The following is a 23,962-nucleotide window of genomic DNA, read 5'->3' as shown; positions in this document are numbered from 1 at the left end:
TACTCTAGAGACTCAACTCTTAGCTTAGTTGGAGATTCAGATGCTGACTTTGCTGGCAGCAGAACTGATAGGAAAAACACTAGTGGAACATGCCAATTTTTAGGAAACATGCTTGTGTCTAGGTCCAGCAAGAAGCAAAACTCAGTAGCTTTGTCAACAGCCGAAGCAGAGTATGTATCACTAGGTAGCTGTTGTGCACAAATTCTTTGGATCAAACAACAATTAAAAGACTATGAAATAACTATTCATAACGTACCAATATACTGTGATAACACAAGTGCAATCAATATATCAAAAAACCCTGTGCAACACTCTATGACAAAGAACATTAAAATAAGACACCATTTTATTAAAGACCATGTTGTGAAAAATGATATTAAAATAGAATTTGTGAACACTTTACATCAATTAGCAGACATTTTTACCAAACCTTTGAATGAAGATAGATTCTGTGAGATTAGAAGAAATTTAGGGATGATTAGTATGAAGGAATTATAGGAAAACCTTTGGCTCTCACATAGAAAACAGAGTGCATTTAGTCTTCTAAGGAAATCTTAGTCAACTAAGAATGGTCTAACAGCATTAAATAATAAGACTCAGTCAGTTTAGTAAAGGAGGAGTAAAATGAGGTAACAATATTACCGGGTGCAAAGAGAAAGAAGAAATACTACCAAAGGTAAATAACCAAAATATTAGAGGGAATTTTGAAATTATAAAAAATGAAAGTTGGGCAGCACTTAAGGGAAGGTGAGCAGTGTTTTCTAAGAAATAACTGCTGACAACCTCTCCTCTTCTCTCCCCTGAAACTCGTTGCTCTAAAAACAAAAACCCAAATCTTCCTGTTTGCCTCTAAAACTTACTCAAACCCTAACCATTAAAAATTTCTGAAATCAAAATGGCAAGAACATCTCAGAGTAAAGAGATATCAGAAAAGAAGAAAGGGAAAAGGCCAATGGAGAAAGGAACAGGAACGGAAAGTCTGAAGAAGAAACAGAAAATCATGCCTGCTTAAGTGAAAGAAATATTCGAGAAACTAAGAGAAAAGAAGTAGAAAACTGACAAGAAGAAAGATACAGAATCCTCACTCCACAAAGGTACTAGTTCTTCTTTTTTGAAGTTTAGGAATAAGTTGCATGAATATAGGTTCAAAAATATGGAGAATGCATCAATCTCCTGTGGCAAATTTAGTGATTGGAAGAGCTTCGATGAAAATGTAGAATTTCAGACTAGTTTATCTGAATACTTTGATGAACTAAAACTAAAAGGTTACAGCACCTTTAAGAATAGGTCTTATAGTGCAAGTCTAGTCAAAGAGTTCTATTCTGGGATCGCTTTGAAAGGAAAGAACTTAGTTGATTCTGATGATTATGTTGAAGATGGTTTAAATGTATATTTGAATGGAAAAGAATTTGTTGTCACTGCTGAAGATTTAGGAAACTTGCTGAAAATAGAATGTGAAGAAGGTGAGTATGAGCTCTCTGAAAAATATGATCCATCCTCATTGTGGGAGATCATCACCAGGAGAAAGGAAAAATACTCCTCAAAAGGCAATTCGGGTCTGATTTTTACCCATAAAATTAGAATTTTACACTATTTTATAACAACAAATATTCAGGGTAGAAGTGGAAGTTTTAGCTACATTAGCCTTCAAAACCTTTAGCTGATGGAACATGCCTTCAACGGGGTATCTTTGAATCTGGGAAGATATATGATTGAAAAAATGAGAAGTGCCTGCAGACTTGACAAGGTTAATCTGTCGTATGGGAATGTTATTACATCCCTTATGCAGAAGAAAGGAATATGGGCAAAGAGGTATGATATGGACTTAGTAAAAACCAGAGATCAAGCTATTTATTATGGGAGCTTGGTTAAAATGGGATATATACTCAATGGGGAAAGGTTCATTAAGAACCTCAAGATTGGTCCAAGAATAGAACACAGACTACCTGCTCAACCTGAAAGAGGCTATTTCAGATTCTCAAATGAAGTAATTTTCAACTTGCTCATGAAGATTGGTGGAAAGCTGACTAACCAAAGAGAAAAGCTGCAGAAAATTGAAGAGAGAATCACTAAGTTGGAAAACAAGCTGAAAGAGAAGGAAAACATTCCATCTGAACATGTGGCTGCAGATAACTCTACAACATCTAGCACTGCACCAACACAGTAAGGTGTTGAAGGTTCAGCTAAGTCAGTAGAAAAATTTGCTCCTCATGTTGGAAATTATGGCATTCAAGTTGAAGGTTCCACCTACAAATCTGCCAGTCTTGTTCTACAGATTAAAGACTCTCACCAAGGGGATGATCAGCCAACCAAGACACCCTCTCCTGAACTTTAAAGAAACAATGAATCAGAACAAGAGACTGAAATGGTTGGTTCAGAAACAGAGAAACACCAGGCCTCTCCTTCAAATTCGGAGGAAGTTTCCATTATGGATGTCTTCCACCAAACGGTTAAGGAGGGACAAGCTGAAAAAGACACCTCCAGGACAGAAACTCAAAAAGATAGTAGAGATGCAGGAAAATGAAAGAAACTTGCATCAGCTCCCAAAGTAAAGACAAAATTCGAGAAAGAAAAAGCCACTGCAGCACTGTCAACTAAGGCAAAACCACCAACCAAGGCAAAGAAGACTATGACCACCAAGACAACTTTTCTCAAAAGAAGAAAGTCTTCCAGGTTCGCAGAGAAATCCAAACCAATTTCAACTTCTTCTCCTCAGAGTCCAATCCCTATCTCAAACAAGTCCTCACCAAAACCTTGCCTTAGATAGTCATCACTTCTCCGAGAGCCCTCTCCTTTTCCTCTAAACCCTTTCTATGACACTGAATCCTCACCCTCTAACACATCAGATGAATAAAAGCCCCTTCCTCTAATGTTGACAAAAAGGGGGAGTAGAATGGGTGTAAGAACCAAAGAATAAATTAAAAAAAAATTATTAGGGTGGAGGAACCAAGAACCTAAGAAAGAAAAGAAAGCAAAATTAGGAGCAAGAACTTAGAAAAATAGGAGATAAGAAGCAAAATTATCTAAGGGCAATTTCGAAATACTTTTTTATTAACTGTTATTTGTGCCATGGTGGCACTTGAACACTTAAGTTTAATTCTATTGTTTATATAGTTGTGTGTGAAAAGTGAATGTTGAAATGTCTATGTTGTTTAACTGCTACAAATTGAAGTCTGCTGATATTTTGTTATCTTGGTATTTTTACTGTCATGAACAAAATCTGCTGACACTAAGTTGACATTGATTTACAAGCTGACAAATGATTTTCAATATGGCATTGAGAATAACTTCTGTTTATAAATAGATATAGATGTTGTGTATTGAATGTCAATTGAATTATGAAGGGAATATATAAAATCTGATGACTGTATGTTGTTGACAGAACTCTGCTGAATTCTTTATGAAAAATCTGTCAACATTCATTGCTGTAAATCATTCCAGATTTTTGCATATGTATATACACATATATAGTCTAAGTGTATAATGTCATTCTCTCTATATGACAAGAATAAAATCTGCTAGAATAAAGTAAGCAAAATATGCACACACTAAGGGGGAGCATATACTTAGGGGGAGCAATCCTCATTTTTTGCAGAAAACTAAAAAGACTAAAAGGACATTATGCTGTCAATCAAGGAATGTTTTGTCATCAACAAAAAAGGGGGAGATTGTTGGCTCCATTAGTTTTTGATGATAATAAAACATTCTCACTTATTTGTGTCTAATATCTTTACTTGAGTGTGCAGGAAAATTAATATATGAAATTAATCATTTAACTCCTCAAAATGTATATCAAAAGAGAAAGAGGAATAAAAATAACAAGATGTAACTATCTAACAAGGAGGAAGCTTATTGGTGAAACAAGGAAGAATGTTGGTTGACCAAGTTTCAAATTGAAGGAATGGTAGGCTGAACAGTTTGAGAAACAGAACCAACTTAGTCGATCAAGTCATCGACTAAGTGCTCTTTGCCAAAATCTGCAACCTGAAACAGAACCAACTTAGTCGACTAAGAGCTCTTTGTCTGCAAATTGAACCAGAGCACTACAAGACAGATTAATTGCTAGAACTCATCCTCAACTATTTCCAACGGGCATAAAATTGTCAAACTGCCATCAGAGTTGCATCTCCAAGTATAAAAGGGTCTTCCAATAATTAGAAACAAGTTTTTAAGAAGCCTTGAATGAGATTTGAGCTATAGAGAGTTGAAAAACCAAAAAATCTTCAATACACTTATTTGCACTTAAACGCCTACTTTTTGCATTTGTATTTTGCACTCAATATTGTACCAATAAGATCAACCAGTGATCATAGGTGCTTTCTTTTACTACTTTCCTTGTATTCTTAGAGTGAGGAAGTCACTCTAAGGGGTTGTTCAAGCTTGGAATAGCTTGATTGTTTTAGGTTGTGGTTGAGCCTTGGAAAACCACTTTGGGTTTTAGTTTAGCCCGTGAAAAACTAGTGTAAAAGGTTTTGGCCTAGCCTTGAAAAGCCATTGTAAAGCTTGGTGAAAGCTTGTGAATTTCACTGAATCTTAGTGGATTTGTTGGGAAAATCCTTGGTTGGATAATCAAGGTAGTGGATGTAGGTCTTGGACAGAACCACTCTAAATTGTTGTGCATCTTATACTCTGTTTTTATTTTCTTAAGTTCTGGAAATTAGTTTTCAATATTGTTAAGAGCCAAATTATGCTATACACCCCCCCTCTAGCACATATTATAGGGACCAACAGTTATGGTAAACTTGTTTTAAAGTTAATAAAAATTTCTAGACACTTGAGTGTGGTTAGATTGATTCCTCATGATGGATCATGTCTAGTAAACTTATTCATTTAACAAACATCCACTTATTTGTTCAAGTATTTCCATATTTCAACTTACGAGAATAGTTGCTTACTTCATAAGAAAAAGAAACATAACATGTGTTAGTTTTTCGATTTTGTCAATGCCCTATTTTGATAAAGTATCAACTAGAAACATTTATAAATAACACTTTGATACAATAAGGATTTCATAATCAAAACACTATTAAGATTCTTTTTTGTAAAGCATATTTTTTTATGGATTTCATCTTAATAGTAAATAATAAGAATTATATATAAACATACATATAAAAAAGCTTTTATTGATTAAACATAATTCAAAATATAACAAGAATATATATCTATATCCAACAGATTAGTTATAGGACATGCATTAAGTCTATCAATGACAGGATTTAGGATTCGACGATTCCTTTTTGTTTTTCGATTAGCAGAAAAAAGAGGTATGGTTAGACTTTTAGGGTTTGGATTTAAAGAGACTAAGAGAAGGCTTCGGTGAGAGTGGATTTTAGAGAAAGGAGAGAGCAGCCATCGTTTAGAGAGAGAAAAGAAAAAGGGAAATGAAGAGAGACGAGAGGAAAAATAGGTTTTATACTTAGGGTTTCTAACAAAAGGGATAGGGGAAGAAACGATGTCGTTCTAAGCATTTAGGAAAGCTATTCTTTACTGTGTCAAACGATGCCGTTTTGAGTCATTCTAAAACCAAAACTTGGTGGACCACAGCAGGTTCAGGCTTCGTTCTCGCGGGCCGCTCTTAGCCCAAAAAAGTATAGCCTTTTACTTTTATTTGTATGGGTTTGCCATGGATGGTTTATTGGGGCTTGCCCACTTATTTAGTTAAAAATATGTTGTCTAAATTTGCTTAGTTTAAATGGAATAAAATAAATATATTAAGGAAAGATTACATGATGGTTTTTAGATTAGGAAAATATAGGCAAAAAAATATAAAGCTGTTAATGAAAAGATAGACAAATATTTAATTATAAAATAATAGATTTAGTTAGATGAAATATACGTATATATAGGAAGCAAATGAATGTCTAATCTAAATAATAATAGTAGTAGATTTAGGTTTTTTTAAAAAATATAAATATATGAGAGAAATAAATAAATATTTAGTAGTAAAAAATATATCCAAGTAAGTAAGAATAATATATAGTTATGAAATAATCAATTTAGCTAGAGGAAAGAAGATATAGAAAATATAAAAATAATAATAATAATAATATATTTAGTCATATGAAAAATAGATTAGGCAAATGAAAAATAGAAAATATATTTGGTCATAAAAATAAGATATAGTAAAAAGATAGAAAAGACATTTATTCTCAAAAGGGATAGGTTAATTAAAATATGCACATGAATGGCAACAGGGCAAAAAAATAGATATAGGTAAAAAGTAGACATTTGTAACTAAATATTAAAAATGATAAGGTAAGGACAAAATATGTTTAGGGTTATTTTTAATAGATAGGAATGCACATAGGTTTGGTTGAAAAGATGCAATAATATTAATCACGGGGAATAATATATAAGTTGTGAGACCTTGTCAAGCTCGATTAAAAGACGGTATTGTATCGAGTGGTACAACTAAGTTAAATCGAGCCTTGAACTAGTTCAAATAGAAATTCTAAGAGGAATTTGAAAATTTTAAAACCAACAAAATGGCTTAGAATAGTGATTTGGAGTTCAAGGTCCAGTTTGAAGTCCATCAGAAAATTGACCAATTAGGGACAAAACGGTCATTTTACCATTTGATGATAAAATGGAGATTTTTAGCCAATATTTGATCACATTTGACTAAGAATAATTATATGAAATATAATTATGATTATTGGAGTATAAAATGATGTTTAGTAGTGAAAAATTGTGATTCTCGGTATTTATGGAGCAGAAGGGCAAAATGGTAATTTTGCCACTAGAGGACTAAACGAAAATTTTTTTTTAAACAATTTTTGCCCCATTTGGTTAATATTGATCAATATTAGTGTTATTTTAGGTTGAAAAGTAGAAATAATGAGATTCCGGTACATTTCGGAGTATAAGGGTAAAATCGTAATTTTATTGTCTCGGGGGCAAATCAGTAAAATTTTCAGCCCAGCACTTGTCAAGACCAAGGGATTTTAATTGTGGTAGGATTGGATAAATACCAGAATATTTGTGGTGGAAAATTAAGAAGAAAAAGTCAAAAAGTTTAAAATTGGGCCAATAAGCATGTGACACATGGCATGCTTGATTATTTTATTATTTTTCATAGAAATCAGCCCATTAAATCCCCAATTCCCTCACCATATTCGGCCTAGACATCCAGCAACAAGAAAAAAGGAAGAACAAAAGGAAAAACAAGAAAACCTAGGTGGAAATTCAAAGAAAAAGTGAAGAAATCAAGGAAACAAGCTAGGTAAGTTAAAATTTCTTTAATTCTCCTTGATACCTAGCTTACCCATGCTTTTGTTCTTGATTTCCATGGTTGAATATTGAGTTATCATGATGAATTCAATTCTGAAAAATGGGTATGGAAGAGGAATTGTTGTTGGAATAATTTGATTTTAGACTATGTTAGTGTTTAGGGATAGTTAAGCATGGTTATGAACAAAAACACAAAAAAAATATTCAATTTCTCGAGGGTTTCTTGTTGGCCGAACCATGAGGGCTGAATATCAATGGGGGATTGTTTTTATTTCTAGGAAAATGGCATGGAAAATGATGAATTAAGGTGAAACGGTTATGTAGAAAAAAATTCGATGCTAGTGCACCAAATGACCAAATTTTTCTATAAGGAACTGTGAGGGTTCTAATGCTGAATTTGGCTTTATTTAAATGAATGTGGTAAATTAAGGTATTAGAGGAGAAATGAATTAATTTGGAGGTGATTTGGACACAATCGCTAATTAATCGGGTGATCGGTCGAACTTAATCGATACCGTGATTAAACGGTAATCGGACATATTTTTGCATTTACATATCAAGCATTAGTAATTAAAATTAATTTATATCAATTTAGGGACAATATAGTATATTCCTCGACTTTGTTATTTGTCAAGGTGGTGAGACGTCCGGAAAAGGCAAAGGAATTACGCCTGAGGACTATTAGTCAGAGTTCACCCGGAATCCGAATTTTCGACACCTGTGAGTGGACTGCCTATTAAAATTGTTTTGGGAATATGACTGCTTTGAACAAAGTGTTTGAATGATTTTATAAATTTTTTTTTATGAAATTGAATTCCTTGGGAACAAGCTTTTGAGAAAAAATTTATGTTATGAAATGTGGTTATTATGGATTTCTATATGGTTGTATTATGTTGATATACATATACACTTGAATATAATGTTGTGTAATTATGTTGACTCGACTATGTGCGAGTAGGGAGTGCGCATAAGCCGAGGATGACCAGGTTATGTGCGAGTAGGGAGTGCGCATAACCCGGTGATGACCCAGCCATGTGCGATTAGGGAGTGCGCATGAGCTGGTGATGATGATGATGAGCTGGTGATGATGATGGGTTGGTGAGATGATGATGATGGGTATATACATATATATATATGTATATATATACATATGTAAATATGTGTGATATAGCAAATGGATGGACAATGATTTATGGATGTGATGTACATGAAAGTTGAGACATTGTACTTTGAGAATTTTCATGAATGTTAGGTTGATTTTATTAGTTTAGCAGGATGGCTTTTTGTTGAGTGAGGAAAAATGTTTCTCTTGTTGCTTTGTTTTCACTGCATCAAAATTCATGCTCGATGTAGCGAAAAACTCTGGGGTTTGGAGGGGTCTTAAATAGGAATGAACTAAATTGCATTGTTTTGAAACAAGTGCATCATGATTTTAAATTTTTCCTAATTGTTGCTTGTTCCCTTCCTTGTTCACTCACTGGGTTTATACTCACCATTTTCAAATTCATGTTTTCAGATCACGAGGTAGCCGATAATTAGGACGAGGTGTCCTTATAGATCTGTGTACATCTTTTGGTAGGTGTCTCGGCATTCGGTAGCTGTATATCCATCCGAATCACTCCGCTGGAGGTCGAGTATTATTTTGTTATGTATAGATGAACTTAATGTAAATTTTAAAAGAGTAATGCCAGTATGAGTTGGCAATGTATATCACTATTTTGACTCAAAGTCATGAAATAGGACTTAGTGATAATAAATAGAATCATAAGTAAGATAAATAATAGGCTTGCTTGGGTTTAGTGGATTACGTCCATTGGACCCATGCGCCGGTCATGACCCGAAATTTGGGTCGTGACATAAGTTATATAAATTGTATTGATGATGGAATGTTCATTTGGAATGCGAGAAGTCGTAATACCCAATGAACTTTCCTAAGCTAGAGATTTCGATTAAGACTCCACTAGTATGATGGGAGGGTTTTAATTTTGAATCCTAATGTTTGCAATTTTAAGTAAATGAAAAGTTGTATTAGTTTAATTACTAATCAAACAAAAAAAAATATAAAAACAAAAAGAACTAATGAAATAATAATAATAATAATAGTAAATACAAAAGAGAATAGACAAAACATATATAGTTTTGAAATATAGGATTATATAAAATAATGATATTCATAACGATGAATAAATAGTAAAAAGTAAAATTTTCAAAGATAGCAAACTCATAACAATAATGAATATAACTAAAATATAACAAGCAAATGCATATAATCATCAAAAAATAGAATTATTAAAAAAATAAAATATTTTAAATTATAAGAAATATATGCATAAATAATAATAATTCTAAAATAAAATATTTGATTAAAGAAATAGTCTTTAGGTACAAAAGAGTTACGAGAAAGTTAAGTATGAATATTGAAATTATCTATGCACATCGCACATCATCATTGCATTGTTAATGTCATGGCATGTAGACGTATTCTATATACGAGTATAAGCCCCGATGATGGGACTTTTCGAAGGAGCTTGCGAAGGTGAGTTTTTTCAAAAAATTTCCTCAGTGAAAAGACACCTCCGAGTCCCACCAGTACGATGGGAAGGCTCGGAAAACATCTTTAATAAAAGGCTTGTGCGCGTAATAGGTTTACATTCACGAAAATATTACTTTTTAAATGCAAACGATTACCCCGATGATAGAATTTATTCATTAAACTTGCAAAGGTGAGTTTTTTGGATAATTCTCTAAGTGAGAGAATATCCTCGAATCCCACTAGTATGATGGGAGGATTTGGGAAATATCCTTAATAAAAGGTTTTCGTTTGACATTATTCGGATTTTATGCCATGCATTTCATAATTGTATAATGTGCACGTCACATCCGTAAAATCAAATAAAATATTTTAATTTGTTAATAAAATAAAAGATAAAATAAATAAACAATAGTTAAGGAAACACAATGAAATAAATTTAAGAATTAGGGTTTCAATATGATAACCTATAATTAAGTGGAACTATTTGCGGAACGGGGTGTCACAGGGTGCTAATCCTTCCTTGTGTGTAACCGTACTTCCAAGCCTTACCCTAAAAAATTGCAAACCAATTCATCATTCTTTCGATGGACCTAAAGTCAATTTAAGACCTCGTCGAATAGAATAAATTTAATAGGTGATCAATCGCACCGAGACAAAAAAAATTGATGACGACTCCTAGTTTTCTCCACGTCTAGTAGTCGAGTTCCCGGACCGACATGTTACGATAATTGGTGTTTATTTTTTTTTCTTAGGGATTTGGTGAGTTGAACTTTTGCTTAGTGGAGTTTAAAGGCGGATCCCTATTGGTATATAATACTTTTCGAACCTCTTACTATTATTGTTTTCTAAACTGCCTAGTGATATGTATATTTATATTCTTCATTTCTTTGTACAGACATGTATCTTTTCAATATTTTATCATACATGCAAAAAAGCTCTTCATCCCTTTGTACAAATATGAATGTTTTCAATATCTTATAATACAATCTCATAACTTTTAGTGTTCTCATCTTTCATATACTTTCCCTAGAAAAGTAGAAATTATTTTAGGCCACTTGCACTTCATTGTGAAATTTTAATAATTGAGTTCCTTCCCATTTCTTCTTGAATATAATTAGCATTTACGACATACCTGTGCAACTTTATCACTTTCCTCATGTCCTTGGTGTCGTCAACAATTTTCCCTGCTGTGTATCTACATTGGCACTTGTGTCATGGTTGTAAGACCTCGAAATCCACATTTTTTTTCCTGCTATCATCTTGAGATGCTAAAACCTTTAATTGCCAAATCACCTTCCCTTCGTTCTACCTTGCGTTTTTGCCAACAATTTGCTACATTAGATTGTTATGGTGGTAATATGTTCAGCCTCTTGTACTCTCCTTATTTAAAGTCATAGTATTCTGATTCTTTGTTTAGATTACTAATTTGTTTTACCGTTACTGTCAACAAACCTATGTTAATATCATATGGCTTTATTTCCAGGTGGTGGACAGATTGAATGAAGGAGCTATTCCAGCAGATCTTGGTCCACTAGACTATAAAGGACTTTACAAGGTAAATTATTGGAGCATACTTAGTATTCAATCAGCTCTAAGATAAATATGTGCTTATTTATAACTCTTTGCTTGGTTTAAGGCTGTTGGAAAGACTCTACTTAGAGCACATGTAGAAGGCCAACTTAAGGTAAATATAACAAGTGCATACTGGTGAGTCGCATTATACAACGTGAGATAATGTCCAAACCTGAGCATTTGTGGAGCCTGATACAGAGCTACTTTAGCACTTTTGGATCAAAAGGAGGTATCTCTTTTACGGTTTTACCTTCTCATCCTGGTATGACATGTAAAACTATCATGTTCTTTCTTATTTAGTTGGACGTTACATGCATCAAGCGAGTAAAAGGTTGCTGCTTATTACGAACTCAGATTACCATTACACAGACAAAGTGATGCGGCATTCTTTTAATAAACTCTTGCCCAAAGACATGGGTTGGCGAGAGCTTTTTGACATAGTAAGTATAATTTCTGCTGCATGCTTACCTTATGATTATTGTTTTTAGCAAGATACCGATTTCTAAATTTCTTTCTTCAAGTCAAATTATAGAAACTGATGACCTTGCGACGTGGAAATTTTCGAACTGTTGCTTCTATTTATATGCCAGAAAAGACGAGCTTTATCACACTCTTATCTGTCTTCTCTTCCCACAACTTCTAGCAACTGGTTTTCTCATAAATGATGAAATTGCTTCAATGGATGGAAGTATGAATGTTAGATGTGATAGCAATACAGGTATAGCCTATTGATGTGTTTGTTTCTTGCTGGTCTAAATTTGTATAGGTGATGGTCTCAGCAAGGAAGCCAGAGTTCTTTCAAATGTTACACCCATTATATGAGATAGTGACGGGTTATTATGTATGGATCTATGCACGTATTTATAACTCAGCTTCTGTTGTTTGAGAATGTTTTTTAAGGGGAAATGGTATATGAATTCACATCGTTTCTCCATTTTTTTTCTTTACTTTCATCTCATTATAAACAAATACAGAAATTTATTGCTCCACGCAAAAAAAAAAAAAATCATATTAGAATATGTTATTCTTCATTAATTTTTTAAAACGTAATTATTTATTTCCGCTACGTAGCGCGGGTCTTTTTTAGTTTATAGTAATTTTGTTGTATTGAATATAATCATAGACAGTTAATGTGATAATTTCTAATGGATGGAAAAAAATTATTATGTATAATATTATATTATAAGGTATAAAATTACTAGATAAGGTATGCTTATGTTGATGTCTACGATAACAATCTATGTTCATGACACGTAGGATAATTCTTCAATTTTATTTGTATCCTAAATAATCCTATTCAATCATTTATTCAATGATCAAAATCTAAGTTAAAAAAAATTGACTACAAAAAATTAAACTAAGACAGAATTTGTGGGACATATGGAGAATATAAATTAGTTTAAAAGCTTATGGCGACATATCTACCACGCAAATCACTTAGAATTCCTTCAATGAAATGATCATTTTCATTAAATCTAGGACCCTTTAACTTAAAAGAACATGTCTTACTTACTATCCCTTTTCGTACGAGTCACAAGAAAAGGGTTATCCTCTCTCAATTTTAAATCACACATATCCCAATTTAAAATTATATAAATTACCTTTACCTTCATCAATTTTAAAAATAGATTTTTATTCTTAATTTATGTAAACACGTAGGTGTATGAATACTTTTGTTAAAGAAAAAAAGAAGCAAATCAAACTATTTTTTTTTTCAGGGCAACTGCTAAAAATTTATTGATGAATCATGCATGGGATACACACTCCCGACATATCCGTCGACAGAATAGTTGAGACTTCTCAAAATTGAAGTAGTTTTAACTCATTTCAGGCTTTTATTTAAATATTTTATGATGGGTTTTCTTATATTATAATATTGTTTACTATGAATTTAGATTTTTGTAATACTTTTATAAAAGATTTATTTTCTCACAAGATATCAATTAGATATACAAGTTTTAGATATGTTCTAAATTTTGAAAATTTAAATATGATTATGTCTTAAATTATTATTGTTTTCTTCAAAGGTAAATTTTTCTTGTATTAATAAGAAAGGGAATTACAACCATTCCTTTTCAAGTCTCGAGCCTTTATTGGCATGAGTCTTGGTGCGGCATTGCTCACCCTTCACCCATCAGAAGGTAATATATACAGCAAAATACCCCAAAAGTACTAAATATTGATAGGACGGTTTGTTTGGTACCATCGTACTCCAATGGTACAAGTATTCTCCCTCTCTTTTCCCTTCTCACTACTAATATTTATTTTATTACTTTCGTAAATTAAAATAAAGATTTAATAAATCGAAATATATAATTTATGCATTCTTTTACACGGACTTAATGCATTTAAAATTTTAGTTTAAAAACCATCTAATTATTTTTAATTAAAAAATTCCTGAATATAAGTTTTACCCACTATGGTTGCCTTTATAACATCAATCATTATTTATTTATGGCATAATACCTAAAAAGATCTCAAAATATTAAAAAAAATATTAAATAAATTTTTATTATTTTATTACGTTCAATTAAACTCTTATACTTTTATTTTACATCAAATAGACTCATAACTTAACTAATTGTTATTAGTTAGAATATCATTTGTTATTTTATGTAACTTGATTGTGCATATTAATGTCATAGTAAATATGATTACATGATATTTCATCCTTCACGTCAATGTCACGTGCTAAAAAAAATAAGTGACATTTTGACTAGTAATAATTACTAAACTATTGATCATAAGAATCTATTTGACTCAAAATTAAAATATAAAAATTTGATTGAATATAATAGAAGAATAAAAGTTTATTTAAATTTTCTTGAATAGTTATTTGACTTTTTAAAGTATCACATCTTTATTTATTGAATTTTACTTTATTTAGAATATTTGTTTATTTAGCTGATTGGTATAAATAAAAACTAGAGATTAACTACTACTTTAATAAAACAAATCCAATGGATAAACATAACTAGTCTCTCTATACAAAACCGGATACTATATATTAGAGCAAAAAATTTAGTAGCTATGCATGCAAAGTCGAGACTCCACATGAGGAAGATAATAAATGAATCTGAGGGAAGGGATTTCATGGTGATGGTAGGATTTTGTTTTGGGCTGGCGTTCATGCCGTTTACGGTAATGACACTACTTTGGGCATAAAACTGGCTATTTTTGGTTCTCACCAGCTTACATATCTGGTCAGTCTCGTGTCCTGTATTTTGGATATGAGAATCTGGAATTATAGAGGAAAAAAGGGTATAAGAGTCGGCTGAATTTGGAAGAAAACGAGGGCACGGACTTGGGACACTTGGGCTGGGCTGGGTCCTTTTTATTTTGTACTTTTCTAAAGCCCAAGTTTTTAGAGAACAAAATAAGTAAATTACTTCACAGCCATGTTGGTGGCACTCAAGTTTGAGCCTTCTGACACGGTGCTAATGTGCTATCTTTTCAGCAAAGTCACTAGCAAGTTCATGCTGCATCTTGAGCAAAATTTAATCAAATATTTTGACTTGTATGGAAAGAAAGAACCTTGGAAAATATGGAATTTGTAGGGTGAGTGCAGTCTTCAATCTGTGACAATCTCTATTTTACTAAGTTAAAGAAGAAATCCCAAAATGGTTCAAGGATCAACCACTCTGTGAACAATACAACTCTTGGGATTCAAGAGAAGATTGCGATATGAGCATGAAATGTCGCAACAAGTTAACGGATCATGCTTGAGTATAATTTAAATACTAATTTGGTGCCCGAAAATGATCATGGTTAGCTTTGTCGATTAAAAACAATGATTATGTGGAGAAGATATCGGAGAAATGAAGAAAGTTGATCACATGAGAGCTAGGGTTTATCATTTACTAGAAATTCAATGTGAGAGTTAGAGTTAAGGTTCATTATTTGTTAGAGATTCAATGTGCGAGTTAGGGTTTTTTATTTGTTAAAGATTTAAATTCGAGTTGTAATATTTCAATTTATAATATAATTGCAATTAAAGTCAAAAAAAAAAAAAAAGAGTCCACCCTGAACTTGCATTTATGCTTATTGAATCTCTTATCCACTAAAAGTGTATTTTCATAAGTTAAGCATGTCAAACTAGGCTTCTGACAAGTGTGTAATCATCGAGAGAAATCTAAATTATTTTAAACAAATAAAAACATTAGATCACAAGCTCAAATCTTTTAGCCTGCCAGCAGATTGAAACCCATTTTTTTTCCAGTAGGATTTCGAACTCCTAGAATAATTTGCTTTTTGAATAAGAACACAGAAGGTATTAACTTCAACCATTCTCTAGAACCAAAAAAAACGATATGCAAAACCATGAAATGAGAAGAAACTCATACAGCATATCGGTATGTGTCATATGTATCAGCAGTCACACTTTCTCGAGTAATCTTGACAACTTGTCCGTGCTTCATACCATAATATCTAGCAACTGGATCACTAACCAGAATACGAGGTAGCTGAAGTTCAAATGAAAGAGCAAAATCAGGACAATTAAATCAAAGCAAATCAAGATGCATACAAAAAAGATGTGCTAATCGCCTAATCTTCATAAGTGAAACCAGCATTATGTTATACTGGAAATATAACATGAGTCTGCATCAGTAAGCTCATCAAGAAATTAATAAGGCAGTAAGACACATCACTCAAGGTGAATATATACAATTTATTGGAGATTTTGACCCCTAGAATGTTTTGAACTGAAATTCTTTTCCATATGGCGTCCATGAGGACAGAGAAATGAAAATTCTGGTGAAAATATCTTTCAACAGTTTCAAACAAAAAAAATTATATATCAAAATTCTCTTAAAAGATCCATTTAATAAAAATTGCAAATTTTACTTTGCTGGGTGATGATAAAGACGGTGGTGTATTGTGCAACACAACCACTTCATTTTGTTTAAAACAAGGAATTTGGAACTAGGTTCATAAAAATGCATAAAAATTGCTGAAAGTTGAAAGTTGACATACATATTGCTGTGTGAAAGGGGAAGAAAGGGATACAAGAAAAATATAAGAAAAGAAGAGAGGCAAGGAGAAAAAATGGTGAAGAGAAAGCAAAAAGCAGAATCTGATAGAAAAGATGCAGGGGTTTTAAAATAACAGCATTGAGTAGAGAAGAGTCTGGCAAGCCAAAACATAAGGGGCGAGGCAAAAGAAAGCTCGGGAGGACAGTGTCGGTTAATCATAAAGCCACTTCACATTCATTCTTTCATATGAAAAAAATTGGCATAATATTAGCAGAACAAGAAGAGATTAGTACTTTAAAATTTGATCATAGATACTCTGTTTATGTGTGTGTAAATTTTTTTTTTTAACTACACCAAAACTACCACTTCAAAAACCATTCTAACCACGAACTTCCTATAATCATGAACAAGTTGTTTTTAAACTATCCATACACCTAGATGTTCATAAAAATGTAGATCCCTCTCTCTCTCTCATTTTCTTAACTAAAGGAAAAAAACCAGTTCAAAAATCATGTTCAGTGTTGTCTCCTTATAATCATAAATATTATTGGTTTCAAAATATCAAAACACCTACATGTTCATAAAAAAAATTGCACCTCTATGTTTCTTAATGTAAATACAACCTAGATAATGGTTGAAAGTTGCTCCACAACTCAAAATATTTCCAACTAAAACTACCCCCTAAACCATAAAATAACTAAGCAGCAGACCTTATTCCTGTACTGATTAAGTGTTCACTAAAATAATTTCAAAATAAAGCTATCTATGAGGATTTATGAGGATTGTAAAGGATCATATGATAAGTCATGTGGTGGAAGTATCAAATTTCTAGATACCAAAAATGTAAAATTCAGTTAGATGCACCTGCAGGAGAAAAAAAATCTTCCATTTTTCTTTGTATGTAAGTTTTCTGAGTTAGAAAGTTTCCCCTTGAATTGCACCCTTTAGAGGGTACACGTATGCTCGCAATTTAGTTGAACTTAATTTCATAGAATTTAATTTATTTCCTTTAAATCAAGTTGGATCTTTATTTAATTATAATATATTTCCTATTGCTTAATACTAATCCACACAAGACAAGGAATACTGTGAGAATTTCTCACTAGTACCTAAATAATTTTCATATTTGGAAGCTTTGGTCAATTAAATCATATTCTTTTGCACTCAATCTTTACACAACTTAAGCTGAATAAACCAAAGTAATTAAAGTCATTCGAAGAACGATTGTTAGCTTCATCTGCTCCATCTTAAAGCCCAAAATTCAGGTTTTAGAGTGCATGATTATCTCGGTATGAAAAGCAAGGATTGCAACAACCTCAAGGTTGATAATCTTCCACTTTTTCGTTCTGTTCTGTTCTTTTTTCTTTTTTTCTTTTTGCCTACTTAACATTCAGGTAGAGGAAGCAGGTCGGTAGAAATTATTCATATCTCAAGTGTTAGCACATGATATGTAAATAAGTCACCACAGAAATAACCACAATAAAACAGTTTTATCAAAGCCAAAGCCACCGGTACAGACCATTTAACAAGCATTTAGATCTAAAACATCCATTATTGAGGTCACCGATCAATCACTAACCTGTGTTTCCTTTACCCTGTATTTTTCCAGTAATTTCTTCTTTTCTTGATCTGTCAGTACTGTATGCTTGGGGACGAACATATGTTCTGTGATATTGGTCAACAACTCCGCCTCCTGCATAGACATTACATAACCATCATTTGTCATCATTGACATCTCTTGCAAAAATTATAAAAAAATACAACAAAAAAATGTTAAGAAAGTACTTTTCTCCCCCCAAAAAAATTGTTATGAAGTTAAGAAAACCATCTTACCATAAATAGAAACATGATTCCATAAACAAAATGCATATATTAAATGACCTATGCAATGGATCTGTGTTTCGGTATGAAATATCAAAAATGTCATAGACATTCCTAGGTCTGAATAGTGGACTAAACTCAATTTCTCTGGAAAGAATTGCAAGAATGTTCTAAAGTGTTACAATGTCCTTTGAAAGCGCATGACTAATAAAGCTAAAGTATATGCTAGATGCAACTAGTTATAATCAAATCTATTTTGAACGCACAAGGCTAATTCAGCTAAATTATATGCTTGACAGCAATTAGTTATATTAGAATGTGCTTTGTAAGCACACAGCTAATTCAGCTACATTATATGCTTGAATTGAACTAGTTAGATTAATATTATCTAGAGATTTAATTTTTCCAACAATTGAAAGGATATATTCTTACTGTCCACATTCATGGCTTCAGAACTCTACCATGAATGTTACATAGCATGTTAATAGTTCTTAAAGCTTTAAGGACAGCAGCATGATACCAGTGAATTTAGAATTTGAACCAAAATATTAAACACTGAATAGAAGGGCTCTAGAAGGGTGTCATGGAAAACTTTAATATTTACCCTAAGAATTGTTACTATTATTACGCATGGTGATTTTATTTTCCCTTACTTTGAGAATTTCTTCATAGTATTTGTCTAGATTTAAATTCAGTACTCTGTCCAATAAGTTGTCTGCATTTATTACTTCTTATATTTTGTGATTCCAGCTAACAGTAATAAAAGTTAGCATTTAAATAAATGTTATCATCTCTGTATACCAGTAAATTATAAAACTTATGACATGCATGCATAAGTTGCATAAAATCAATGAAAACAACTCTAAGCATTTAATATGAACTAGTATTTGTTGTCACATGCATTGCATGTGAATACTTATTTCTTTATTTATTTTTAAATAATAATTATATAGAAGTACAAATGTTTCTAAAATATAAATAATTTAAATTTTGTGTTAATCTATAAATTATTCAATACTACTGGGATCAAGGAAAGAAATTTTTAGTAATATGATTAGAATTCTTATTTACAAAATGGATAAACCTTATTAATATTTATAATAAAAAAAATTAAAATGACAATTTAGAAAAATAGTGAACAAATATGTCCATTTTCGTCAATAAAAAGTTTTAACAATATCTGTACTTTTATATATATTATATATATATAAGTAGTAGATCATCAAATGTTGGCTAATTCACAGTAGACTTACAGTCCTTGAGTATGATATTCCAATAAGCAAAATCACAAATGGAACTATCTCTAAGTTTCAACTTTGTTCCTTGCTTTTCAGAGAAATGAATATAATATTTATTTTAGGGAATGAAAAATTTCAGATTAGCCTACCTTCGACTAGAATAACTTTCCGTAATCTTTCACAACTATTTTTTGATTAATATCTTTCTTTTAAATACTTGTTTGGGACAATCAAAATCATGAGATTCAGCCATTGTGATCCACTGAATGGAAATATTTAGTAAACCGACTGTATTGCAAGCATAGATTTTAAAAACGAATCAAAGTTTTAAATGACAAAACAAAAGCAATTCATAGAATTTCCAATTTTAAATAAGCTAAAAAATGCTCAAGAATGAAAAAAGGAAAAAAAAAAAATCATATTCACCTCGAAAACATCCATATGAAAATATGAATTAATTTCATTTATCGCTGCTTTAGCAGGGGCTGTCAAAGCTTTTTGAACGACCAAAATTGCATTAAAGACATTATCTGCTTTCATACGCTTTGCACAGTTTCTTACCATAGGAACACCAACCTTTAGTTCTGCAGGAAAGAAGACATAAATCTAGAGACAAATAAACCATCAATACATCATTATTAAGAAAAGTAAAAATAAAAATAAAAAACAGAAGAAGAAGAAAGACCAGTACATCAATTGTTATAAAATTATTCGTATAAATAAAAAAGGGAATAGACATTACCATAATTCTAATATTCAAGACAGAACACAACATGACCTGATTTTCACTTGATTGTTTTGGATGCTTCACAGTAAAAGTTAACACCATACCACAAACAGAACAAAGTGCTCGTTGGATATTAAGAAACATGAAAACATTCAAAATAGAAACTGCAGCACAACAACTACTTAAACAATTTTTACAATGAGAAGGCCATTGTTTAAAAGATTTCTAAAACTCTAAAAATCCAAAGGTGGACTTTCAATTCAAAACTGGTGATTCTGAAATAGACGCATAGACTATTATTTGAGATACTTATTACCTTATATTTGCAAACACCAAATGAGGGATCTTAATGCTAACTAAAGGCTAAGAACAACTAGAAAAGCACATGTGAATAAGTGCATTATATATAGCACTAAATATTGAATAAAGCAAGGTAAATTTATTGATAGGGTATGAACGACCAAATAAGCTTGTGCTAGAAAAAACTTGTAGATGCAGCAAAGTAGGCTTACCAATATTAACAGATCAGAAAAGACAGCATATTAACTTTCCTACTTTAAAATTGATATATGATTGATAATAATGGCATCCATAGATACCCAATTTTGTTAGAAACATACTTGCCATGCATTGACAGCATTTTGCAATGATCAAAATGATGACATAAATCTACTGATGTAGCCTTTTACTCAAATTTTTTTCCTCGCCACTTTATTTCCTTTCTCCATCATCTATGGAAAGATTATTCTAAAGCCCAAAATATGAGAAAGCAATTCTATTCAATTGATCAGTCCTCATTAAAAACTTTTCAAGGTCTTAAGCTTTCCAAGAGCCCGAGATATTGGGTGAAATTTTCTTAGTGAACTACTAGTGAAGCAACAACATCTTTACAAATTCTGAGCAGTGGAATAATATGAAGCATCAATCGATTACACAAACGTGTATACTGAAACAGAAGTGTGCATTCTAGAAATAGAGCAGAATGAGTAAGAAGAAAACTAGACATCATTATCTGACATGAACATTTATATCCTTTGATAAACTCTAAAACAATTGTAATAAAAGCTAAGAACAATGGGGCTGGAAGATATGCACCTGATCAATTGGAGCATCTCCTTTGTTGCAATGGATCAAAAGATCATCCCTTTTGAGGTGGATATTGTCACCAAATTTCTCAATGAATTGTTGTCTTGTCGTTTTAATATCCGAATCATCAACCGAATATCCCCTATCCCTCAGCATCTGCAAAACTGTTCTACGAGCTTTGAATAGCTTTGTGATTTGTTCGTCAGACACCGACATTTGTTTCACTACCAACTTCAGCAGACAAACAAACAAGTCATGTCTTTTTACTCGTCTCTCCGAATACTTTCCTAAAACCAGCTAGATTGATCATCAAAACTAAGTGAAAAAACAAAAAAAAGAAAGAAAACTTTAGCAATAAAAATTTACCTTGAGCTAAAGAAGATTAGGCGGTGCAGAGAAGAGAATTCGAAGACGGGAGAAAGAAATCAAAAAGCCTGTCGATTGGAACCGGAAAATTTTGGGTTAAGGGTTTAGGGGTTTAGCCTAAACAAGGGCTCTTTTGTAAATTTATGAACTCTTAATTTTGTCTTTTTCAACCATTTTAATTTTATTAAATTAGACACAACATTTAAAAAAATTTAAAAATTTTTTTGTATTTTTATTGTATTCAATTAAATTTTTATATTTTTATTTGAAATCAAATAAGTTTTTATATTTTTATATTTTAAGTCAAATAGCTATTCTTACTAATAATTGATTTAATTAAAATATTTTTTATTATTTTATACTGTATGGTTTTAAAATGGTATATTAATATATTATAATTGATAATAACGTGACATGTTAATATATCATAATTGATGATAATGTAATATATTAATTTGACATGATAAGATGTCATTAATATTTTTTACCTTTTACATTAACGTAATATCAATTTGTGTGAATATAAAATAATAAATTATATTTTGATTAAAAGTAATCAGTTTACCATTAATTATAAAAATTTATTTAATTTAAAATAAAAATATAAAAATTTAATATAATAAAAAATAAAAAAATATTTAAATATTTTTAAATAATTTAAAATTTTATCTGAGGATTATGTTATTAACTACATGTATGAATCAAATTGCCTTAAACTTTTGAGTATGGATTAGGAGCAGGGAGGGTTTTTTTCCTTTGTTTCAAGCAGTAGAAATTAAGGACTTACATCTCTAGCGTACTACCAAGCGAGGGCCCGTGCGTGTCTTGTGCTCTCTAGTTATCTTGTCTCTCTTCTTTACGTGCAAAGTTTATTAACCAATTCTGTACTGGGTTATATGTTTTCTACCTTTCATTACAAAAAGGAAAAACAAAAAAAAAAAATTTAATGTCAATAGGCCATGGGAGTCAACAAGATTTCTACATATGTTAAAATAAGTTAAATTACCTTTACTATTAGATTTTGAGTATAATTGATCTTGGATCTATTGATGCTGAAAATGAACATTTCATTTCAAAACCTTAAATGAAGTTAAGAGATTTTAAAAAAGAACTACAATACTCATAAAATAAAAAAAACTTTAAAAATATAGAAAACAACTTTCAACTTTCAAATCTTTGCTTTTCTAATGAATCAATTTTGTATTTCCTTTTTAAATTAAGTTTTCATGAGAAAGGGAGAGGCACTCTCTATCAAAAACGAAGATGAGATTTAAGAGTTGGTACCATGAATAATGCATTATGCAAATAACTTGACCGACCAAGATGTATCAACAATCAACAAATTTTGAAAGAGAAACTTGGAATATCAGAAACCAAATACAGTAAAACAGTCAGACTCCTAGTTGAAATTCATTGTTATGGATTAGGACAGATCTAGAGATGGAATATCTTGCTGAAATTCATTTTAATCAACCCGTACAGATGTGGGTAAGAAAGCCATCGTTCTCATTTCCAGCTAAAATTTGTCATGTGTTTTTTCCTAAACCAACATGAATGGCAGGTCATTTTCCTCGACATTTTCAAGCATTCATTAAGGGCATAAGATTTATTAAGTTTACATCCCCTTGTTATTTTTCTTTGTTGATTTAGGGGTTTCCTTTAAATCCTTTTCCTACCATAAGTGGGAATATGGGTTGCTCTGTGCATGGTTTTAAATTGTTTAACCAAATTATAGAGGTTTTGCTATGATCTAAAACTATTTTTTTCTAGCCGAAGTTGACCATTCCTCTGTCATTCAGTAACTAGACTCGTAGGAATACCACACCTATTTTCTTGTGTTCGTCTAGCTTAGATGAGGTTCTAGTCTTCTAGCTCAAGTCCGTATTCTATTGAATTAGATCTTATGTATTCAAACCAACCTCCTTTTTTGTCTTTGTTTTTCTCTCATTAATGACAATGATGCCGCATATTTCAGGAAATTGCACAGCAACAAGAACGATACAAGATCCTGTAAATTCATATATATAATAAAGATAATATCAAAATTGAGACTTTGAGAAAAAAATTCAAAGAGAGAATATAATAAAGGATCCCGGATCAAAGAAATTTGGGAATGTGAGGGAACAACTTAAGAGGAATTTTGTTGAAAGTTCCACTCTCAATCCTCTGGGGTACACTTACATTGCTATTGTTCTTCACTTGGCTCGGACCCTGTTAATTCCAGAAAATCCAAGCATAATCAAGAAGACTCGAGTAACCAGAATAAGAAAGAGGAAGAAAGCATGCGAGAGAGAGGAAAACCGATGTATTACAGTCAATAGTCTCAAGCATTAAACACGGAAATTCTTTTTTTGCGATTAATGTCTGCAACTAACTAGGGTAGTTACACTAACTATACATTCTAAAAAAATTAACT

At 31.6% G+C, this 23,962-nt stretch overlaps 1 protein-coding gene across 1 annotated transcript; it reads right to left on the bottom strand.

Annotated features, from left to right (window-relative positions):
* Positions 1-15,369: 15,369 nt before the first annotated feature.
* LOC18589470 (DNA-directed RNA polymerases II and IV subunit 5A-like) lies at positions 15,370-21,672 on the bottom strand. Its single transcript, XM_007014452.3, has 5 exons — positions 21,547-21,672; positions 21,190-21,411; positions 19,794-19,973; positions 17,888-18,001; positions 15,370-15,798 (listed from the first exon to the last, which is right to left on the bottom strand). The coding sequence occupies exons 2-5, from the start codon at positions 21,394-21,396 to the stop codon at positions 15,673-15,675; spliced, it is 627 nt and encodes a 208-aa protein (XP_007014514.3). The 5' UTR covers positions 21,397-21,411; positions 21,547-21,672; the 3' UTR covers positions 15,370-15,672.
* Between the last annotated feature and the right edge of the window lie 2,290 nt (positions 21,673-23,962).

The sequence above is a fragment of the Theobroma cacao genome, chromosome 9 (genome assembly GCF_053813885.1).
Source record: "Theobroma cacao isolate CCN51 chromosome 9, ASM5381388v1, whole genome shotgun sequence".
NCBI classification, from domain to species: domain Eukaryota; kingdom Viridiplantae; phylum Streptophyta; class Magnoliopsida; order Malvales; family Malvaceae; genus Theobroma; species Theobroma cacao.
Note: the sequence above shows the minus strand (reverse complement) of the source record. Positions and strands in the feature narration are given on the sequence as shown.

Bases quoted from the DNA above. Each gene is read 5' to 3' on its own strand.
- LOC18589470 (XM_007014452.3), bottom strand. From the start codon at position 21,396: ATGTCGGTGTCTGACGAACAAATCACAAAGCTATTCAAAGCTCGTAGA. The intron at 19,974-21,189 runs GTGCATATCTTC...ATTTGTCTCTAG, and splicing joins GAGATGCTCCAATTGATCAG to ATTTATGTCTTCTTTCCTGC. The intron at 15,799-17,887 runs GTTAGTGATTGA...TTTGAACTTCAG, and splicing joins ACAGGGTAAAGGAAACACAG to CTACCTCGTATTCTGGTTAG.